Source organism: Dermochelys coriacea, chromosome 3 (genome assembly GCF_009764565.3).
Source record: "Dermochelys coriacea isolate rDerCor1 chromosome 3, rDerCor1.pri.v4, whole genome shotgun sequence".
Classification (NCBI taxonomy): domain Eukaryota; kingdom Metazoa; phylum Chordata; order Testudines; family Dermochelyidae; genus Dermochelys; species Dermochelys coriacea.
The window spans coordinates 82,455,231-82,476,482 of record NC_050070.1 but is presented as its reverse complement, the minus strand read 5'-3'; the positions used below and the strand labels follow the sequence as shown (position 1 = coordinate 82,476,482).

The following is a 21,252-nucleotide window of genomic DNA, read 5'->3' as shown; positions in this document are numbered from 1 at the left end:
CCATTGTTTACAGGGGAGAGAGGGGGGTTCTGGTGGCTGTTGATAGTAGGGTGGGTAGGCGGCTGTTGTCCAAAGGGCTGCCTTTGGTGCTTGCTACTGGGAGCTGGGGTGTAGATTCCCAGGGACCACAGAATGGACTGGCAATCTTTCAAGGAATGCAGAGACTAACCGGACTGGCCATTAAAAAGATAGGCTTTGTCAAAAGGGAGGTTTCTGATGGTGTTTTAGGCCTCCCTCAGGAAACCGGAAGACTGAAGCGAAAAGCCTCTGCACAGAAAGAATCACGTGGTCATGGAACATGATACAGTCTCAGCTGCATCCTCCACAACCTGGAGAGCCACCTTAGCCACCAATTTCCCTTCATCTACCAAGGCCTGGATCTTGGCCTGGTTGTCCACAGAGAGCTTGTACTTAAACTCTACCAGCCTGCTGTACATGTTGAAGTCGAACTCAGCCAGCAGTGCCTGGGAGTTAGCTATGTGGAACTGTCATCCCTACAAAGAAAAGACCTTCCTGTCCAGAAGGTCCAACTTTTGACCCCTTGTTTGGTAGGCTGGATTTCTGCAGTTGTTGATGAGCCTGCTCTGCAGCTGCTTGAACCACCAGTGAATTAGGGGTTGGGTGGGTAAACAGAAAATTGGTCCCCCTGGCCAGCACAAAATAGCATCTCTCGGCTCTTTTCGGGTGTGGGCACATGATGGGTGTGCCGAACCAGCCTGGGCAGTCTAACACCAGTATGGCCTTGTTTATAGGAAGGGCCACCCTGTGGCTCAAGGATCTCCAGGAAATGATGTTGGGGATCCTGGACTTCCTTCAACAGAATTTGCAGGTTGGTAGCCACCCTCTGTAGATGGTGTTGGTACCACTGGTGATCATCCGACAGAGAGAGTGGCAAAGCATAACCGCCTGATTCAGTGACAAGGAGGCTCCGGTTGGAACTGGTGGTACAGATTTCATGTCTTCCTCCTCGTACACTGACAGAGGCTAGCTGGCGCATGGGGGAGGAATGACAAGACTGGCAACAGTGCTGGATGTTGGTGGTACGGATTTCAGGGGCTCCTATAGGGCCAAAACCTAGACCAATGGACGCCAAGGAGAGCAGTACCAGGCCTCCCTGAAGGGGGTCATAGCTGGGCAGGTAAGGGTGCCTCAGCTCTCTGTCTGGGCTCCTGCATGGCAGTGGAGATGTTGGTAGAACTATGTCCTGGGACACCTCTGAGTCAGATAACGGCTCAGTCAGAAACGGCAGAACCGTCGATAATGGAGGACCCCATTCCGATGGATGGAACGGGGGCCTCTCCTGTAATAGCAGTTCATCCTCAGGTGTAGCAATGTCCTGAAGAATGGATGGGCCCAAGAGGAGAGGAGACTGCGAGTAAGGGAAGATCACTTTCTCTGGCGTCAGAAATGTCTCTGTATGTCCTGTAGTCCACAGAATGTCTATGGAGACTCTGGAGGGACAAGGTTTAGTCATCAGAGCTGGCGAATGAGATATGCAGAGCCACACCCATAGATAGGCGCTCCATGCAGCCGGGTACTGAGGTCACCAGTGGGACAAATGGATCCTACTTCTTTGCCTTACCCTCCAGGCAAAGTGGGGGGTCCCTTTCGGCACAGGTTCCAGGGGATCCAGAAGCAACATCCCGACCTAGTATGCCTCGAGGAGGGAACGCCTCTCTTATGAGCAGTCCTTTGTAGGGACATGCTCTTATGCCCTCTAGAGTGTTTCTTGCTCTCCTGGTAGGCTTGTCCTTGGGCTTCGGTGCTGATGGCTCTGCACCATGTCTTGTGTTTGGGAGGTAATCCGAGTCAGAGGAGGCCACTGTATGTGGGGGTCTTCCTGCCAGGATCACAGTGAATCTGGGGTCTCATAGTCTCTTCCATCAGGAACTTGCAGAGTCGGAGCTCCTGGGCCTCTATAGTTCTGGGTGAGAAGGACTTACAGATGCCGCACCTCGCCCAGACAGCAGAGGCACCATTGATGATTGACACGGATGGAAAAGGAATGAAGGCAGGAGAGACAGTTCTTGAAGCCTGGGACTCTGGGCATAGTCCCAGGGTAGAGAAGAGTTGTGTCCCCCAACCGGGGAGGTTCTGTACTAGCTAGACTACACTACACTAAACTATTTTAACTAATCTATAAAACTATGAAAGCACTATTTACACAAGCACACAACAACTCTCTGATTGAGATAAGAGCGAAGGAGGAATTGGGGTTCCTATTGAGCCCATGTGGCAGTAAGAGGGAATTGGAGTGATATCGACCCACACTGCCCCTTATGCCCTCTCTTGGGGGCACAAGAGTACGTACCGCACATGGGTGGGTCTAAAGACACTACCTTGGGAGAAAACGTCCTGACTCAGGCTCATAGCGCACATGCACACCCCACATGTGAAATACAAATAAGGACCATCACTCGAAGAAGAACAGACAGATAATAAGAAAATATTATAATGCCACCATATAAATCCATGATACACCCACACCTTGAATATTGCACACAGTTCTGGTTGCCCCATCTCAAAAAAAGATATTAGAATTGGAAAAGGTACAAAGAAGGGCAACAAAAGTTATTATAGGGATGGAACAGCTTCCATACAAAGAGATTAATAAAGACTGGGACTGGTCATCTTAGAAAAGAGACGAGTAAAGGGGGGATATTATAGAGGTCTATAAAATCATGAAAGGCGTGGACAAAATGCATAAGGCAGTGTTATGTACCCCTGAACATAACACACAAACCAGGGGTCACCCAATGAAAGCAATAGGTAGTAGGTTTAAACAAACATAAGGAAATACTACTTCATACAACACACAGTCAACCGGTGGAATTTGATGCCAGGGAATGTTGTAAAGACCAAAAGTATAACTGGATTCAAAAAAGAATTAGATACATTCATGGAGAGTAGATCCATCAATAGCTATTAACCAAGATGGTCAGGGACGCAACCCTATACTCTGGGTGGCCCTAAACCTCTGACTGCTAGAAGCCGGGACTGCAGAAACGGGGATGGATCACTTGACAAATTGCCCTGTTCTGTTCATTCCCTTTGAAGCATCTGACACTAGCCACTATCAGAAGACAGGATACTGGACTAGATGGACCATTGGTCTGAACCATGTGTTCTTATATAAATATTTTATATGAACTTATGGCCTGCTTCCTACAAGGGGCAAAGCACCTTCCAGTCCAACATAGTCATCTTGTAGTAAGTAGGCCCCGAGACTCTCTTGACTCAGTAAATAGAAATGTATTGCAGAGTAATACTCCAATAGGATATCACTTATCTTCTAAGTATTTTTTGCATTATTTCATGTTTTAAGTAATTTTCAGAGAAGCAAAAAGTAACTGCAACTTACATGCCACCAAAAACTTGGACAGAAGCTATTCGAGGATTGTATCCTAGGAACTGGAGATTTAAGACTTCTGTAGTAAACTCCATTTTCTTCCCCTTGAAACCTTCCTTTTCAAAGAGGGCTATGCTTGGCTCAGAAAGCTCCTATATTAAAAGAAAGGGTCCTATTTAATACATGTACATCACTCCAGAACATTAAGCCACAAAGACTCTTTGCATTCTTTTGCTTGAAGATTTGAAGATCAGAAATTCCCCAACCATTCTCTCACCGGCAGCAGCTTACTAAAAAACCCCAAACTCCCCACAACCCATGCACACACTTTTTGCATGCAATACACAAGTGCTTGTGATTATACATATGCACAAATTTGTATGTTGCTATGCACACATCACAATTATGCTTTCAAACAAATTTTAATTAAACTCATTGGACTGATCAGTTGAAAATCACTGGGGAATTCTGATTTTCAAACCCACAAGAAAAAGCAGCTTTAAAGTGATCTTAAAGGCTTAAAATGTTGATCGAATCCCCAGCTCTCCCCATGATGAACTGTCACTTGAGTGAAGCAGTAGTCACTCACTCACACACACACACGCCCGCCCACCTCTATCTTGTTTTTAATTCCTCTCATAGGACATGATGCTTTTAATCATTCACTGGATTAAATCCTCAAGATTAATGTTTCTGGGGTCAAATTCATGGCATTCACCCCTTCCCACAGAGTTGTGCTCCAGAAACTAAACTTTGGGGAAGGGGTTGTTTTAATTATTATATATCTAGCCCTTTTGATTGCAGGGAAAACTTCAAAATACAAATAGAGTGGAAACCACAACAGTGAGAACTGCCTGCGTCTGCAGAGAGCTGAAACAATAGCTTTGAGAGCTGTGCATTGCCCAATTCATTTCAAAAACAGTTCCCTGCGAACTCGAACAGCTTAATGGGACTAAATCGGGGGGCCCAGATAATCTTCCTCCAAGGATATTAAAGGAACTGGCACATGAAATTGCAAGCCCATTAGCAAGAATTTTTAATGAATCTGTAAACTCAGGGGTTGTACCGTATGACTGGAGAATTGTTAACACAGTCCTATTTTTAAGAAAGGAAAAAAAAGTGATCCAGGTAACTACAGGCCCATTAGTTTGACATCTGTAGTATGCAAGGTCTTGGAAAAAATTTTGAAGGAGAAAGTAGTTAAGGACATTGAGGTCAATGGTAAATGGGACAAAATACAACATGGTTTTACAAAAGGTAGATTGTGCCAAACCAACCTGATCTCCTTCTTTGAGAAAGTAACAGACTTTTTAGACAAAGGAAACGCAGTGGATCTAATTTACCTAGATTTCAGTAAGGCATTTGATACTGTGCCACATGGGAAATTATTTGTTAAATTGGAAAAGATGGGGATCAATATGAAAACTGAAAGGTGGATAAGGAATTGGTTAATAGGGAGACTACAGTGGGTCATACTGAAAGGTGAACTGTTAGGCTAGAGGGAGGTTACCAGTAGAGTTCCTCAGGGATCGGTTTTGGGATCAATCTTATTTAATCTTTTTATTACTGAGCTTGGCACAAAAAGTGGGAGTGCGCTAATAAAGTTTGCGGATGATACAAAGCTGGGAGGTATTGCCAATTTAGAGAGAGACTAGGATATCATACAGGAAGATCTGGATGACCTTGTAAACTGGAGTAATAGCAATAGGAAGAAATTTAATAGTGAGAAGTGTAACGTCATGCATTTAGAGATTAACAACAAGAATTTTAGTTATAAGCTGGGGATGCATCAATTAGAAGTAATGGAAGAGGAGAAGGACCTTGGAGTATTGGTTGATCACAGGATGACTATGAGCTGCCAATGTAATATGGCCATGAAAAAAGCTAATGCGGTCTTGGGATGCATTAGGCGAGGTATTTCCAGTAGAGATAAGGAGGTTTTAGTACCATTATACAAGGCACTGGTGTGACCTCACTTGGAATACTGTGTGCAGTTCTGGTCTCCCATGTTTAAGAAGGATGAATTCAAACTAGAACAGGTACAGAGAAGGGCTATTAAGATGATCCGAGGAATGGAAAACCTGTCTTATGAAAGGAGACTCAAGGAGCTTGGCTTGTTTAGTCTAACCAAAAGAAGGTTGAGGGGAGATATGATTGCTCTCTATAAATATATCAGAGGGATAAATACCGGAGAGAGAGAGGAATTATTTAAGTTCAGTACCAATGTGGCCACAAGAACAAATGGATATAAACTGGTCATGGGGAAGTTTAGACTTGAAATTAGATGAAGGTTTCTAACCATCAGAGGAGTGAAGTTTTGGAATAGCCTTCCAAGGGAAGCCGTGGGGGCAAAAGATCTATCTGGCTTTAAGATTAAACTCGATAAGTTTATGGAGGAGATGTTATGATGGGATAACATGATTTCGGCAATTAATTGATGTTTAAATATTCATGGTAAATAGGCCCAATGGCCTGTGATGGGATGTTAGATGGGGTGGGATCTGAGTTACCCAGGAAAGAATTCTCTGTAGTATCTGGCTGGTGAATCTTGCCCATATGCTCAGGGCTCAGCTGATCACCATATTTTCCTCCAGGACAGATTGGAAGAGGCCCTGGAGGTTTTTCGCCTTCCTCTGTAGCATGGGGCACGGGTCCCTTGCTGGAGGATTCACTGCTCCTTGAAGTCTTTAAACCATGGTTTGAGGACTTTAATAGCTCAGAGATAGGTGAGAGGTTTATCGCAGACATGGGTGGGTGAGAGTCTGTGGCCTGCATTGTGCAGGAGGTAAGACTAGATGATCATAATGGTCCCTTCTGACCTTAATTAATATCTATGAATCCATGTTTCTGTTGTTTTTCCATGACTCAGCAACAGCCACAATTGCCCAACACCCCCTATAAGTATAAGAGCAAGCAGGTCAGCTGGAAGTTTTTAAATCTTTCACTCTTACTTTATTTTGCTGTACAAAATTGGCGCCCAAATCCATGATAGTTTGTATATGTACACATACATCTAGATATGTCCTGAGTTATTAAATAAAAATTATTGGACAGCACCTAACTGTGTTTACACACTTCACAGCAGAAAAAAGATGACATGGTCCCTTGCCCTAAAGAGCTTACAAGGTCAGACATGACACCGGAAGGGCATGAGAAGATGGCTAGGGTTTACTAATCAACAATGCATTATTCAGAAGATGCACAGCATGATGGAGCAAAGATTTTTTTTTTTTTTGGGATAAATAACTTTGCTGACCTACAGGGAAATTTTCAAGAATACCTATAGGATTTAAGAACATAGGGTTCAGTGGCTTTCAAAGGGGATTGTGCTCCAAAATCCCTTAGGTGCTTTTGAAAATTGGCCCCTTATTTCTTGTATGTGTCTCATTAGAAGGCATTTGAATGAGGCTAAGGTAGTGGCGTAATGCATTAGGCCTGATGCAAAATGTAGAGACTGTTAATGGGAGAAGCAGGCAAAAGGGGTATTGAGACAAACTGGGATCATTGGAAATGTGGCAAAAAATGTGACCAGAAAAATAAATACCTGAAATAGAAATCTTACAGCTTTGCAGAATTATGAAAATGAGCTTTACACCAACACACATTTTTGCCTGTTGCTTTTTACTCTGTATATTGGTTTGCCATAACACAGATATTATCAGGTAGAAAACTAATTGCCTTCCCTAGCTCATCATTCCATCAATGAGTTAATCTCTACGAGAAGCAAGCAGCAGTGTATGGAAGCAAATAAATGGCATGGAATTGCTTTATACCGTACTTATCTGCTAAGTCTTACATGACCTGTGGTAGCACAAACCTTAGTGGTGTTTATGAACTTTAACAATCAACGGCTGCCATTTGTTTGTTTTGTCATCAGATCACCACTGTTCTCCTTCACAAAAGTAAAAATTTTCCAAGAGTGAGTTTATCCTTCTACGGTTGAAACAGGCATATCAAATACGATAGCTTACACTGCAATGTATAAAAGCTCTCTACAGACTAAACTATTATAATTAATGGTTGATAACAACCATTATGCATGTCCAGGACCATTCTATTTATTTTTAACAGTATCTACATCAGCAGCATGGCAACAGAATGCAGGAAGTATGACACACACCTATGGGGGCTCTTTTCCTGAGTTCATATTGTACCTCAAAAGGCACGATAGGGGCTAGTAATGACATTAACAATATTATTATTGCTCTAAAGAGTTATGTGAGTATTATAATAGCCAAACCCAATGAAAAGGAGCAACAGTTTACTATTTCTCTTCTACAATTAGTACAAACAGCTAGTAGTAGTAGTTCTAGCCTATCATTGGATTCTTGACAACATTTTGTTTAAATTTATGTTAGCTTTAAAATGTATTTGCATGATTCTGAAAATGATCTATTATAATGATCTATCATGAGGTTGAGTAAACTCGTAATTGACCCATTAAAGGGTAATGAGTGCAAATTAAAATGACATTTCTCATTTGCTATTAAAATATTATTTATTATTCTGGTGCCAGCAAATAGGAATAATTAAAAAAAGCTTATAAATTCCATATTGCCATAGAAATATAGAATTCTGATTTTTGAATACATGAGGTGATGAACCTTCTTTGGAAGAATGAACCATTGAGTGAGTGAATAAAAATGGAATTTTCATGATTATGACAACTGCACATTGTAATTAATTTAGTTCTTCTGAAGTTGCATGGTTGAATTCCACTTTTTATGCACATACAGAATGGACAGCAGCAGGGAAGCTTTTCTACATTGCCCCATCAACATGCTTGAACCCTGACTTGGAGATGAAAAGCAGCAAAAAGCAGCAATTCAGTTGCTCTGCCTATGGCATCGTTGACTCCTTTACTACGACTGCTATCAATAATGATGGCAGTTTTTGGTTCATGCACTGAGACCAACAAACTCATTATGCATAGCTACTGAACAGTAACAACTTGTCCCTGTACCACTTGTACTTCACTGTCCTTTATGTGGTTGCAAAAATGGAAAGTTAAATACTCCTACTACGTGTGTATTTATTCAGTTATCCTTACAATGTTTATAACATGTAGAGATTTAAGTCTTGTTTGGGGTGGACATCCCATTGCAGTCAGATTAGAATAGGTTCCTTCTTCTAACACATACTGATTACCAGAGAAATCTTCTTTATCATATGCAATCCAACTGCAGGAAGAGAAGGAAAAATCTGATAACTAAAGTATACCGCTCATAACCAAAGTTCTGTCAATGCTTCCCAATATTCCTTAGCATGTAAACAATCATTTTAATCACTCGGAAATATTTTAGCAGAAATAAGCTACTGAGAGAAACTCGACAAACTTCAGAGGTATTGGAGAGTTAAAAATTCACATGATGAATTGCAAAACATTTTTCCTTCCATTTAACTCCACAATTGGTATGTGAAACTGGATCCTTCACACATTTCCAATTTCAGAAAGTTGTAATATTTTTATTTTAAATTTTTTACCATTTCAATGATTTTGCAATAATCATAATTCATGCTTACCTGCCGCCCAAAACTTTTGAAGATTTTGTAGCAAATGTATCGTCAATATAATTGGTATTTTTCTCAAATATTTGGCTGTTACCTTTGAATTCTGGCTCTGAAAATAGCTGGACCTTTAAAATTATAATGTATATATTAAAAGGATATTGTATAATAATGCATTCAGCACCCTTTAGCTAGATAAGTCAAACATTACTTCCATCCATGGTTATATTCAAATGCATTTAAAAACTCAGAATCCTTCAGTTTTGCAACATTAACATATTTTATTATCCATGAGTTACTTTTCTGAAAGATTGCCAAGTAACCAGATTGAAAATTACTTCTGCAGTAAATCATTTAGCAACATACAAAACAGTTCAACAACTACTAGTAAACAGACATAGACTGTTTAAATATATGCCAAATTAGATTTTTAAAACTTCCTTGTAAGGCAAGATGGTAAATGGTCTATCAAACTCATCTGTCCTGGTTCTTTAATCATATTCTTAGAAATACATTTTCCCTTCCCCATCCATATCAAACTACCTGATTTCTCAGAATACAAAAGTTTTGTATGAACTTTGTAAGCCACTCAGATACCACAATGATGGGTGTGGTATAAATTCCCAAATTAGACAGATAGTATTTGTACTGCTAGGGCTATAGTTGTGTCAATACTTATATTACAAACCCCTTCATCTTATTTAAAATTTCACCCTATGCTGAAAGCCACACGCTCATGCAAGTTTTTAAATGCTTGAGGGTCAGGAAATCGGGTAAACAGCAGCAGGGTGGACGAACGGATGGGGAAAGCTAAAGCAGAGATGGGGAGCTGAAGATAATGGAGTCAGAGAACATCAACTACTCCCATAAAAAGGAACACAATGACAAAACTATTGGTATTGGTAGTTACTGAACATTACAGGTTTTCTTGAATTTGACTGAATGGAGTGGTGTTTACTACATCCTATTATTTTGGCATCTTAGGCATTTGCTCAAGTGCCTAGATATTTTAGTCATTTGATCAAATTACAATTTTGACAGAATGATTGCTTTTTTAAAATTTTTATTATATATATAGTATATAAAATATAAATATATATTTATACACATTAGAATATATTTGTTTTACAAATTTAGAGAAGGGCCTTACCTTGAATTTCACCATTTGGCTATTGATGGTATCCTAAAAAGTTTGGAGGGAAAGAAACCCAAATATTAAGAGTGATGAAATAATGCAAAAAGCATTCAAAACCTTACAGCTTTAGGAACCTAAGCAAATCTAAATTTCATTAGAAAACAGGAGAAATAGCTACAATTTGTCAAAAACATATGAAATGTAATAATACAAAAAAAAAGTTTCCTTACCGCAACTATGGGCTGAACTGAAGAGATCTTACTATTCTTGCCTCCCCAGGCCTCAATGCTGGGATACAGTCCTTTATCAAGGATGTACTGCTCTCCTGTAAAGTCAGGCTTCTCATAGACTACCCACCTGAAAAAACAGATACCTTTTCAAACACTGGTGAATATTCATTATTGTCTTAATGCAAGTTTTAAGAACATAAGAACGGCCACAGTGGGTCAGACCAAAGGTCCATCTGGCCCAGTATCCTGTGTTGTTAGTCTCTAAGGTGCCACAAGTACTCCTTTTCTTTTTGGGAATACAGACTAACACGGCTGCTGCTCTGAAACCTGTCTTCTGACAGTGGCCAATGTCAAGTGCTTCAGAGGAATGAACAGAACAGGTTCAAGTGATCCAAGAAACAGTTAATGTTACTGATATTTCCAAAGGGCAAACTAGCACACTGTTAATCAAAATTAAAGAACTAGTACATTGCATCAACAATTTTAACCCCCACAGTACCATGAGGTGCTGAGCCCCTCCTGCTACCACAGGTTTCACTGAGAACAGTGGGCATTAGCACTTTGCAGGCAGCACTCGGAAACTTACAATATGGGGGCCTGATTTTGCAACAGGCAACTCAAAAGAGCCATATATGGTTTGCACTTCAAAAATCTATTGTATTAAGTCATGCTTTCGCACCATGGATCTACTGTATGTGTATTAAGATTCTGGGGAAAACAAAAACAGAAGAAATTTCAGTGCTCTTCAACTTAGTTACCGCAAGCCACATGAGGCTGTATGTATTCTATCTGGCAAGATGCTCATTTGTTTTGTCCTTGATCACAGAGAATATTTTGAGGTGTTTCAAATCTAAAGCTTTTATTATGTTACTACTTCTATAACTGTTATTTATTAGCTTGAGCTAAGAAATAAATAAGCTCTCTCTTGTAAAATGTGAGGATGTTTGGAAACAAATTTTTGCATGATGAACAGAAGCATTAAGGATACTCTGCTACAACAACATATTATGCATTTCATAAAAAATGAACCTGACTGAAGAGGATTTTTTTTTTTAACATGACTTCACACCTAAACAAAAACATTTGACTCGTTTGCAAAAGTCTGCTAAGGTAAAGTGTCCTTCCTGCTAGGAAATATGCCACCAAAGGAAGGACTTTTTCCCCACAAAATTAAATGCTAAAACAAAGTGAAATATTTTAACAGATTCAAAGGTTTTAAGGCTGCATGGGATCATGATGAGTCCAACATTATGCATAGAAAAGACCACAGAATTTCTACATCAAGCCCCTAACTTATAGTTCAGCTAGAAGATATGTTCTAGAAAGACATCCAAACTTGATTTAAAGAATTCAAGTAATGGCGAATCTACCATATCCCCAAGTAAGTTGTTCCAATGGTTAATTACTCTCACTGATAAAAAAAATGTGCAACTTATTTGTTATCTGAATATATTTAGCTTCTTTGAATCTTGTCATACATTTGTCTGCAACATTAAGGAGACTCTACTATTAGATGTCTCCCTTGATGTAAGTACTTAACCTTCTCTTTCCTATAAGCTAAATAGACTAAAGAAATTCCATCTCTCTCTGTAAGGCAGGTTTTGTAGACTTCAAATAATTTAATTTTTTCCTGAACCTTTTCCCATTTGTCAGTATTGTTTCTAAAGTGCAGAGACCAGAACTGGATACAATATATGAGTAACAGTCTCACTAAAATTGTAGGTTTCAGAGTAGCAGCCGTGTTAGTCTGTATTCGCAAAAAGAAAAGGAGTACTTATGGCACCTTAGAGACTAAGGAATTTATTTGAGCATAAGCTTTCGTGAGCTACAGCTCACTTCATTGGATGCATTTGGTGGAAAATACAGTGGGGAGATTTATATACACACACAGAGAACATGAAACAATGGGTTTTTATCATACACACTGTAAGGCGAGTGATCACTTAAGATGAGCCACCACCAGCAGCGGGGGGGGGGGGGGGGGGGGGAAGGAGGAAAACCTTTCATGGTGACAAGCAAGGTGGGCCATTTCCAGCAGTTAACAAGAACATCTGAGGATCAGTGGGGGATGGGGTGGGGGGGAGAAATAACATGGGGAAATAGTTTTACTTTTTGTAATGACTCATCCATTCCCAGTCTCTATTCAAGCCTAAATTAATTGTATCCAGTTTGCAAATTAATTCCAATTCAGCAGTCTCTCATTGGAGTCTGTTTTTGAAGCTTTTTTGTTGCAGGATAGCCACCCTCAGGACTGTAATCGAGTGACCGGAGAGATTGAAGTGTTCTCCGACTGGTTTTTGAATGTTATAATTCTTGACGTCTGATTTGTGTCCATTCATTCTTTTACATAGAGACTGTCCAGTTTGACCAATGTACATGGCAGAGGGGCATTGCTGGCACATGATGGCATATATCACATTGGTAGATGCGCAGGTGAACAAGCCTCTGATAGTGTGGCTGATGTGATTAGGCCCTATGATGGTGTCCCCTGAATAGATATGTGGACAGAGTTGGCAACGGGCTTTGTTGCAAGGATAGGTTCTTGGGTTAGTGGTTCTTTTGTGTGGTGTGTGGTTGCTGGTGAGTATTTGCTTCAGGTTGGGGGGCTGTCTGTAAGCAAGGACTGCCCGTCTCCCAAGATCTGTGAGAGCGATGGGTCGTCCTTCAGGATAGGTTGTAGATCCTTGATGATGCATTGGAGAGGTTTTAGTTGGGGGCTGAAGGAGATGGCTAGTGGCGTTCTGTTATTTTCTTTGTTGGGCCTGTCCTGGGAGTCTACATAGCCAGACAATCCTGCTGTCAGGGTGCCAATGCCTGAGATGATGGGGCATCCGGGATTTCCAGGTTTATGGATCTTGGGTAGCAGATAGAATACCCCAGATCGGGGTTCTAGGGGTGTGTCTGTGCAGATTTGTTCTTGTGCTTTTTCATGGAGTTTCTTGAGCAAATGCTGTAGTTTCTTTTGGTAACTCTCAGTGAGATCAGAGGGTAATGGCTTGTAGAAAGTGGTGTTGGAGAGCTGCCTAGTAGCCTCTTGTTCATATTCCGACCTATTCATGATGACGACAGCACCTCCTTTGTCAGCCTTTTGATTATGATGTCAGAGTTGTTTCTGAGGCTGTGGATGGCATTGTGTTCTGCATGGCTGAGGTTATGGGGCAAGTGAAGCTGCTTTTCCACAATTTCAGCCCGTGCACGTCGGCGGAAGTACTCTATGTAGAACTCGATGTTTAAATGTGTATGGCTTGATTTAAGAAGAAGCTTGATTCTTCATTCTGTTGTATCCATTTATTTGTCCTTCCTCAGATTAACGCTGTTACAGATGTCAGCATTCAGAGATTTCCATTTCAGTTCATCTCCAAACGTACCACCTCCAGAACTGTTTAACTATTTGATTTTCGCACCAGCTTTCCTTCTCTTTAATAAAATATTTTTCATTCTTTCATAATTGTCTGTAATACTTGGAAACCTAAGTATGCAGTAGCTAATTGTGCTGCTAAATGAACATCTAACAAGATTTGAGTCAATCTCCCAGGCTCCTTAGCCAATTAAACATATAGTGCTACCAGCTGAAAACTATTAGAAGTCCAGTCTGCTGTTTCGACCTTCAGGAGGAGTCCACCCAGAATTCTTCTTTTTGTAGTGTTGGTAGGAAGGTCTCTGTGGGTTAATATGTTGGTCAGAGGTGTGTTGGAAATATACCTTGAGTCGGAGACATTTATCTATCTGCTACCCAAGATCCATAAACCTGGAAATCCTGGATGCCCCATCATCTCAGGCATTGGCACCCTGACAGCAGGATTGTCTGGCTATGTAGACTCCCTCCTCAGGCCCTATGTTACCAGCACTCCTAGCTATCTTCGAGACACCACTGACTTCCTGAGGAAACTACAGTCCATTGGTGATCTTCCTAAAAACACCATCCTAGCCACTATGGATGTAGAAGCTCTCTACACCAACATTCCACACAAAGATGGACTACAAGCCGTCAGAAACAGTATCCCCGATAATGTCACGGCTCACCTGGTGGCTGAACTTCGTGACTTTGTCCTCACTCATAACTATTTCACATTTGGGGACAATGTATACCTTCAAATCAGCAGCACTGCGATGGGTACCCGCATGGCCCCACAGTATGCCAACATTTTTATGGCGGACTTAGAACAACACTTCCTCAGCTCTCGTCCCCTAATGCCACTACTCTACTTGCGCTACCATTGATGACATCTTCATCATCTGGACCCACGGAAAAGAAGCCCTTGAGGAATTCCACCATGATTTCAACAATTTGCATCCCACCATCAACCTCAGCCTGGATCAGTCCACACAAGAGATCCACTTCCTGGACACTACGGTGCTAATACGCGATGGTCACATAAACACCACCCTATATCGGAAACCTACTGACCGCTATTCCTACCTACATGCCTCTAGCTTTCATCCAGATCATACCACATGATCCATTGTCTACAGCCAAGCTCTACGATATAACCGCATTTGCTCCAACCCCTCAGACAGAGACAAACACCTACAAGATCTCTATCAAGCATTCTTACAACTACAATACCCACCTGCTGAAGTGAAGAAACAGACTGACAGAGCCAGAAGAGTACCCAGAAGTCACCTACTACAGGACAGGCCCAACCAAGAAAAGAACAGAACGCCACTAGCCATCACCTTCAGCCCCCAACTAAAACCTCTCCAACGCATCATCAAGGATCTACAACCTATCCTGAAGGACAACCCATCACTCTCACAGATCTTGGGAAGACAGGCAGTCCTTGCTTAGAGACAGCCCCCCAAGCAAATACTCACCAACAACCACAGACCACACAACAGAATCACTAACCCAAGAACCTATCCTTGCAACAAAGCCCGTTGCCAACTCTGTCACATATCTTTTCAGGGGACACCATCATAGGGCCTAATCACATCAGCCACACTATCAGAGGCTTGTTCACCTGCGCATCTACCAATGTGATATATGCCATCATGTGCCAGCAATGCCCCTCTGCCATGTACATTGGTCAAACTGGACAGTCTCTATGTAAAAGAATAAATGGACAAAAATCAGACATCAAGAATTTTAACATTCAAAAACCAGTCGGAGAACACTTCAATCTCTCCGGTCACTGGATTACAGTCCTGAGGGTGGCTATCCTGCAACAAAAAAGCTTCAAAAACAGACTCCAATGAGAGACTGCTGAATTGGAATTAATTTGCAAACTGGATACAATTAACTTAGGCTTGAATAGAGACTGGGAATGGATGAGTCATTACACAAAGTAAAACTATTTCCCCAGGTTATTTCTCCCCCCCACCCCATCCCCCACTGTTCCTCAGATGTTCTTGTTAACTGCTGGAAATGGCCTACCTTGCTTGTCACCATGAAAAGTTTTCCTCCTTTCCCCTCCCTGCTGCTGGTGATGGCCTATCTTAAGTGATCCCTCTCCTTACAGTTTCAGAGTAGCAGCCATGTTAGTCTATATTCGCAAAAAGAAAAGGAGTACTTGTGGCACCTTAGAAACTAACAAATTTATTTGAGCATAAGCTTTCGTGAGCTACAGCTCACTTCATCGGATGAAGTGAGCTGTAGCTCATGAAAGCTTATGCTCAAATAAATTTGTTAGTCTCTAAGGTGCCACAAGTACTCCTTTTCTTTTTCCTTACAGTGTGTATGATAAAACCCATTGTTTCATGGTGTGTGTGTGTGTATAAATCTCCTCACTGTATTTTCCACCAAATGCATCCGATGAAGTGAGCTGTAGCTCACGAAAGCTTATGCTCAAATAAATTTGTTAGTCTCTAAGGTGCCACAAGTACTCCTTTTCTTTTTACTAAAATTATATGCCGGTATAACAACATTGCCCTACTTCAATCAATATTCTCCCTTGCTTATACATCCCAGAATTGCATTTGCTCTCTTAGCCATCTCATCACACTGAGTTCATGCACTGAAACCTACTTTAAGACACTCTCCATCTCCCCCAAGAATTTCACCATTTCACAACGTCCGTAACAGCAATTTTCATACCATTGTGCATTAAAATAATATGGAATTTTCATTTTACTTCACTGTAAACCAAGTTTCACTATATATAAGAAGTTCACCATAAGAGGACATCCCTTTACTTAAGAAGAGATTCTATTGATAAAGCTATTATTCAAAGCACAAGGAGCCTGATTCTCAGCAGCCGTAAAGTGGGACAGCTCCACTTTCTTCAATGAAACTAAGTTGATTTATGCCAGCTGAGGATCTGACACGAGGAGTACAAAATTCATTAAAATACATAAACTGGTACTCAAGTTTTGTATGATTTGTCCACAGTGAACACATTCTTATAATCCTTCATATTACCTCTCCTTCTGAGTCATGTGTAACTGAGTCTTTTAACGTATTATTCTCTAATAATTTAAGGCATATTCGAGGACACCCAAGTCATTTTAAAACTACTTAATCAAAGTGACATAGGTATGTATGGTAAACTAACCACAAAGTTAAAAATGTTTGAACTGTGCATACTATACCTGTAGATCACATATGCCAGAAGCTTTGAAAATGAAACTGCCTTGGCCAATTTCTCAAACAGATGTTTACCAGCCTTTCAATTACATAAACATCTGTGTATCACTAAACTTCATGAATAATCCTAACAATTTTTTTAAAAAATGACCTCAAATTCTATTTCAGTTATTTCAAACTATATTTACTACCATGAAAATAAATAATTTGTGATATTAAATCTAAGTGGGAGTGTTAATACACACCAGATCCCCCTTGAGCATCTCTCTCCACACTATGCAACACCACTATCTCCATCCTCCACCTGCTTAAAGAGGGCTGTATGCTACAGCACATCAGCTGGTAGCACTACTATGGTATCACATGAAGTATCCAAGAAGTATCCTGGTTCAAGAAAGCATCCCTATTAAAGGCAACACTTAAGTATGTGCTTAACTTAATGCATATGATAAAGTCTCACTGAAGTCAATGGGACTTGAGCAAATAGTTAGGTGTTATCCTTAACAGGAGAGGACTTATGGATGTGATTAAGTGGTTTTCTGAATCAGGGCCCATTTGTGGGTTTACAGATCAAACCAACACCTTTAAGATCATTCAGAAACCAGCTGGAAGCCAGTGCAAACAACTGCACAGGAGTAACATGATAATCATTGGAAGTATTTCTACAACCATATTCTACACCAGCTGAAGCTTGAGTGGTCTTCAAATATATCATTCTGTAAGGTGCATCACAGTAATCCAGTCTCAAAATAACAAAGACCTGCATAAGTGGGACAAGGTCTGTGTGCAAAAGAAAATGTCACAACCTTGTTTCTAAACACAGCATGAAAGAAAGTACACTGCAGCTACTGTATTTGGATAGCCATAAGTAACTGAGGATACAACATGAACCTCAGGTTGCAAACCTGAATGAAAAAATGAAGGTACCATACTTCCTCAACTGGAGAAGCTAAAAATCTCTACCAGTTCTAGTTGCTTTCTCCATCCCATAAACTGTCTTTATTTAGGCTGAGGCTCTGCCAGGTAGCTTTCATTCCAGCCCCAATCTTAGCTAGACACTGGATATATCTAACTGCACCATCCAAATCAGATGAAACAGAGACCCAGAGAGGGGTGTCATCTGCGTACACTAATGCTATTGCAGCAGACACTACTATCTCATACCCCTAACAGCCTCTTACACACACCGATTAGGAAGTGTGACAAAACAAAATCCTATGGAACCCCAAAAGAGACCACTTGGGACAGATGAGCCACTGAAATGCAACTCCATTTACTCCTGCTAGTGTTTACAGTCATGTCAACAATACTTGTGTGGCCAACAGATGATCTAAAAGAACCATAATGGATAACTGAATGAGAATTGAGGATACTTGGGACTGCTCAGGATTAGTTCCTTTATCCGTACAATAGTCTGTAATAAAAACCGCTTCTCAGTAGAATTAACTACTTCTTAAGCCTTCTTGCAAGTTCATTTTATTCGGTAAAGAATGTCAGGTCCATACGGTACACTAATTACTTGAAAATTAGGGAAAAAATAGTCAAATTAAAGGAGTACAGCATAGTTAACAAAAGTTTATGGGAACTGGGGCTGGGGAGTTTTTGTCTAAATTAAACAAAGAACCAGAACCAAATTTACTCTTGGTCAAAGACCCAAGGTCAAGTGTAATCCAATTAACATTTGTATTTTACAAAATAAGTTAATTTTATTATTTCTTAAAACAAATAGTGATTGAGCTTGACGAGTAAAAACTAAGCAGGAAATCAGAAACACTGTACTCTCACAAGAAGCTTCATTTAATATCTGTTTAAACTTGTTTTATGGGTGTTACCTTTTGCCACTAAATTCTTCCATTTTCTGCCACTTGGAAAGATCCCAACATGGAAATAGATATCAATGCTGACTTAAGACAGCAAAGTGGCTCTTACTTTATAAAGATTTTCCTTTTTTCAAATGACAGAAACATTATTTCCTGGGTTTTCTAACAAACTATGCTGGGATGGTTTCTGGAAAATTTCTGAAGAATGAAACTAGTAATGATTTTTTGTAAATGTATGCAATAAACGGTGATGTTTTATTCCAATTTGTTTACAATACAATATATGCAAAAGTGAAAGTAATCCTTAGAAACAAGCATGTAGTGTTTGAAAATAGTATAGCTAAAAACACACATGTAATTCTTGAAAAAAAAAAGTCACTGAATTGTTCACATCTTTGTTAAAAATTTACATTTACAAAAAGATATCAGATGAGCTACTTAAAAATTTAACAAATTACTTCATCTATGGCATACTAGCCTATTTAATGGTATTTTGCAGTCTTAATAGCTCAGAGAATTGCTAGTTGATAATGACTGCACCTTTAAATGGGGGTGGAGCACGTTGTCTGGCTTGCTGGGGAAGAGGGAATAACTCTTTACGGCCAAGAGTGGGAGCAAGGATCAGAAGCTGCTGCAAAAGGGGAGTGGGTCAGCGTGGTGACACTGACTCATCCCCAGGGACCGGAAGGGCTGGGAAGTTCAAAAGGGGCAAGTCTGGCAGGAGAAGCCCCTTTCCCCACACCAGATGGAGCAGCACCCACCTTGCCTCCCCTTGAGGGGGCAAAATACCAGATTTGGTCAGAATCTGCTGTGGGCATCAAGCTAGCTGCTCCTTTCTAAGGGAGCTGGGAAGGAATTTTTCCCTCACCACCAGATTGGCCTAGGTTGAGTGGGGTGGGGGGGTTCACGATCCACACAGTCGGTTCCAGTGGGGCTTTGTCAGGGTGAGTAGGGAAGGGAATTAGGCTATAATGTTGCAACTCATTATGCAAGCGTGGGGCCGATGTCTAGTGCAGGTGCTCCACAGGGAAGGGATAAATGACTTGGTAAAGGACTTAAAAAGGAGATGTTTGTTAAAGGAGTGGAATGGGAGAGGGGAGTCAGGGGCTCCCATGTCTGGTATGGCAGGGAGCCAACCCCCTCTCTTACAGTCCACCTTAGCCCTCGTTTGGAGGAGAAATGGTAAGGTCCCAGCAATGGGTTGGCTGAAGGACAAGATTGGAAAAAGATGGGGGCTGGCAGAAGCCCCCCAGGTAGATAGTGAATGAACACGGAGCTACCTGCACTGTACCCTTTTATCTGCCAGGTAGTCCCAGACATCTAATAATAGAGTTGCAGCCTGATTAAAATCATATCAAGTGTTTCCTGACATTCTCTTGGTATAGCCGGACAATAGGGTCTTTGGTTATAGATTCAAATTTGGAAGGGGTTCTTGACCAAAAGCTATTACCATTTACTGTCTGTTCAGTGGCCTATGTGAAATGAAATGGTAGCTTTGCATTCTTAGTGGACAAATGTCCCTATCTTTGCAATACACTTTAGTCTGCTGTCTCAACAAATATATTAAGGATTCAATGGGCCTGGAGACTGAACAGCACATTCTGCAGTTAAATGGTGCGATTCTTCCAGGTTGTCAGATCTCAGGCAAATGAGTAAAAGTGTGTGGAAGCTTGTACTGCTGCTGTCCAGCTGTAACAGTTCTGCAGGGTAGGACAAGTTGACTTTCCAAAGCAAGTGAATTCAGCAGCTTTCATGCACCCCGTATCTCAGTACCTGACCACCACCACACCACTACAAAACAACTGATTTTTTTGGCAAGGGAAGAATTACAATTTGTGCTCCCAAATACATACCTAACACTTTACAGAACAAATATTCATTACAAATACAGTTTGGTTTACTGAACGTTATTTTTTATAAATATTTCTGCAATGTCCTTCTGAAATATTAATAATACTTTATCAGTTTAAAAAAATCCTGTTGACACCATGTATCTCCCACAAAAAAAAAATGGGACACTACAAAAATAGTATGATAGTCCTTTGGTAAGAGCCCATGCTACCTGAATTAACTGTTCATTAGTAGGAAGCATTTATTTAAAAGAACAGAACATGCAGGGGAGAAACTGCAGGAGGAGGTGGCAGCAACCAGACACGATAAAAAAAATTAACTTATAGCTACCCCCGCCAACCCATAATCCCTCACTTAAAGTCTTCACATCTGAGGTCAACAATATTATTTTAACCCAAGAAAATATGAGTAATAAAAAATGGTCAGAAGCTTAAAATCCGAAGTCCCTTCTCTACTGTAACAGAGATCAGACTTGCTGCCCCTAGTGGTTGTGCAGAGGCTGTGATAGGAGGTCTTCACCCTGTCTCCAGGTTAGGGTGGGAGGAGACAAAAGGGGCTCAGTGGATGCAAAGACTGCCATGTAAAAAGGGCTGCCTTAGGAACAATGTTTGCAGCTAAGTCAGTGAGCTTGATCCTGCAGCCCTTACTCTTGCAAAACTCACACTGAAATATCAATAGGAGTTCTGCCTTCATAAAGACAGTGCAGGATGAGGTTTTTGGGTGAGGTCCTTCAATGAGCGTTAGCTAAATGTTGTGGAGGGAGAATCAAGCACCAATGTGTCTGAAATTCCTTCAGTGCTATCACTCACATTAATTCTGTACATCTTGGAACATGC

General features: G+C 40.8%; 1 protein-coding gene across 1 annotated transcript in view; it reads right to left on the bottom strand.

The window, feature by feature from the left end:
• The window catches only part of CRYBG1 (crystallin beta-gamma domain containing 1), a 66,650-nt gene that overhangs the window by 15,325 nt on the left and 30,073 nt on the right, over positions 1-21,252 (bottom strand). Inside the window, exons 14-18 of the mRNA XM_038394118.2 lie at positions 10,223-10,349; positions 10,008-10,040; positions 8,873-8,985; positions 8,400-8,529; positions 3,362-3,501 (exon numbers count right to left, since the gene is read on the bottom strand). Coding sequence (XP_038250046.1) covers positions 3,362-3,501; positions 8,400-8,529; positions 8,873-8,985; positions 10,008-10,040; positions 10,223-10,349 — 543 coding nt within the window. The remainder of the gene's footprint in view (positions 1-3,361; positions 3,502-8,399; positions 8,530-8,872; positions 8,986-10,007; positions 10,041-10,222; positions 10,350-21,252) is intronic.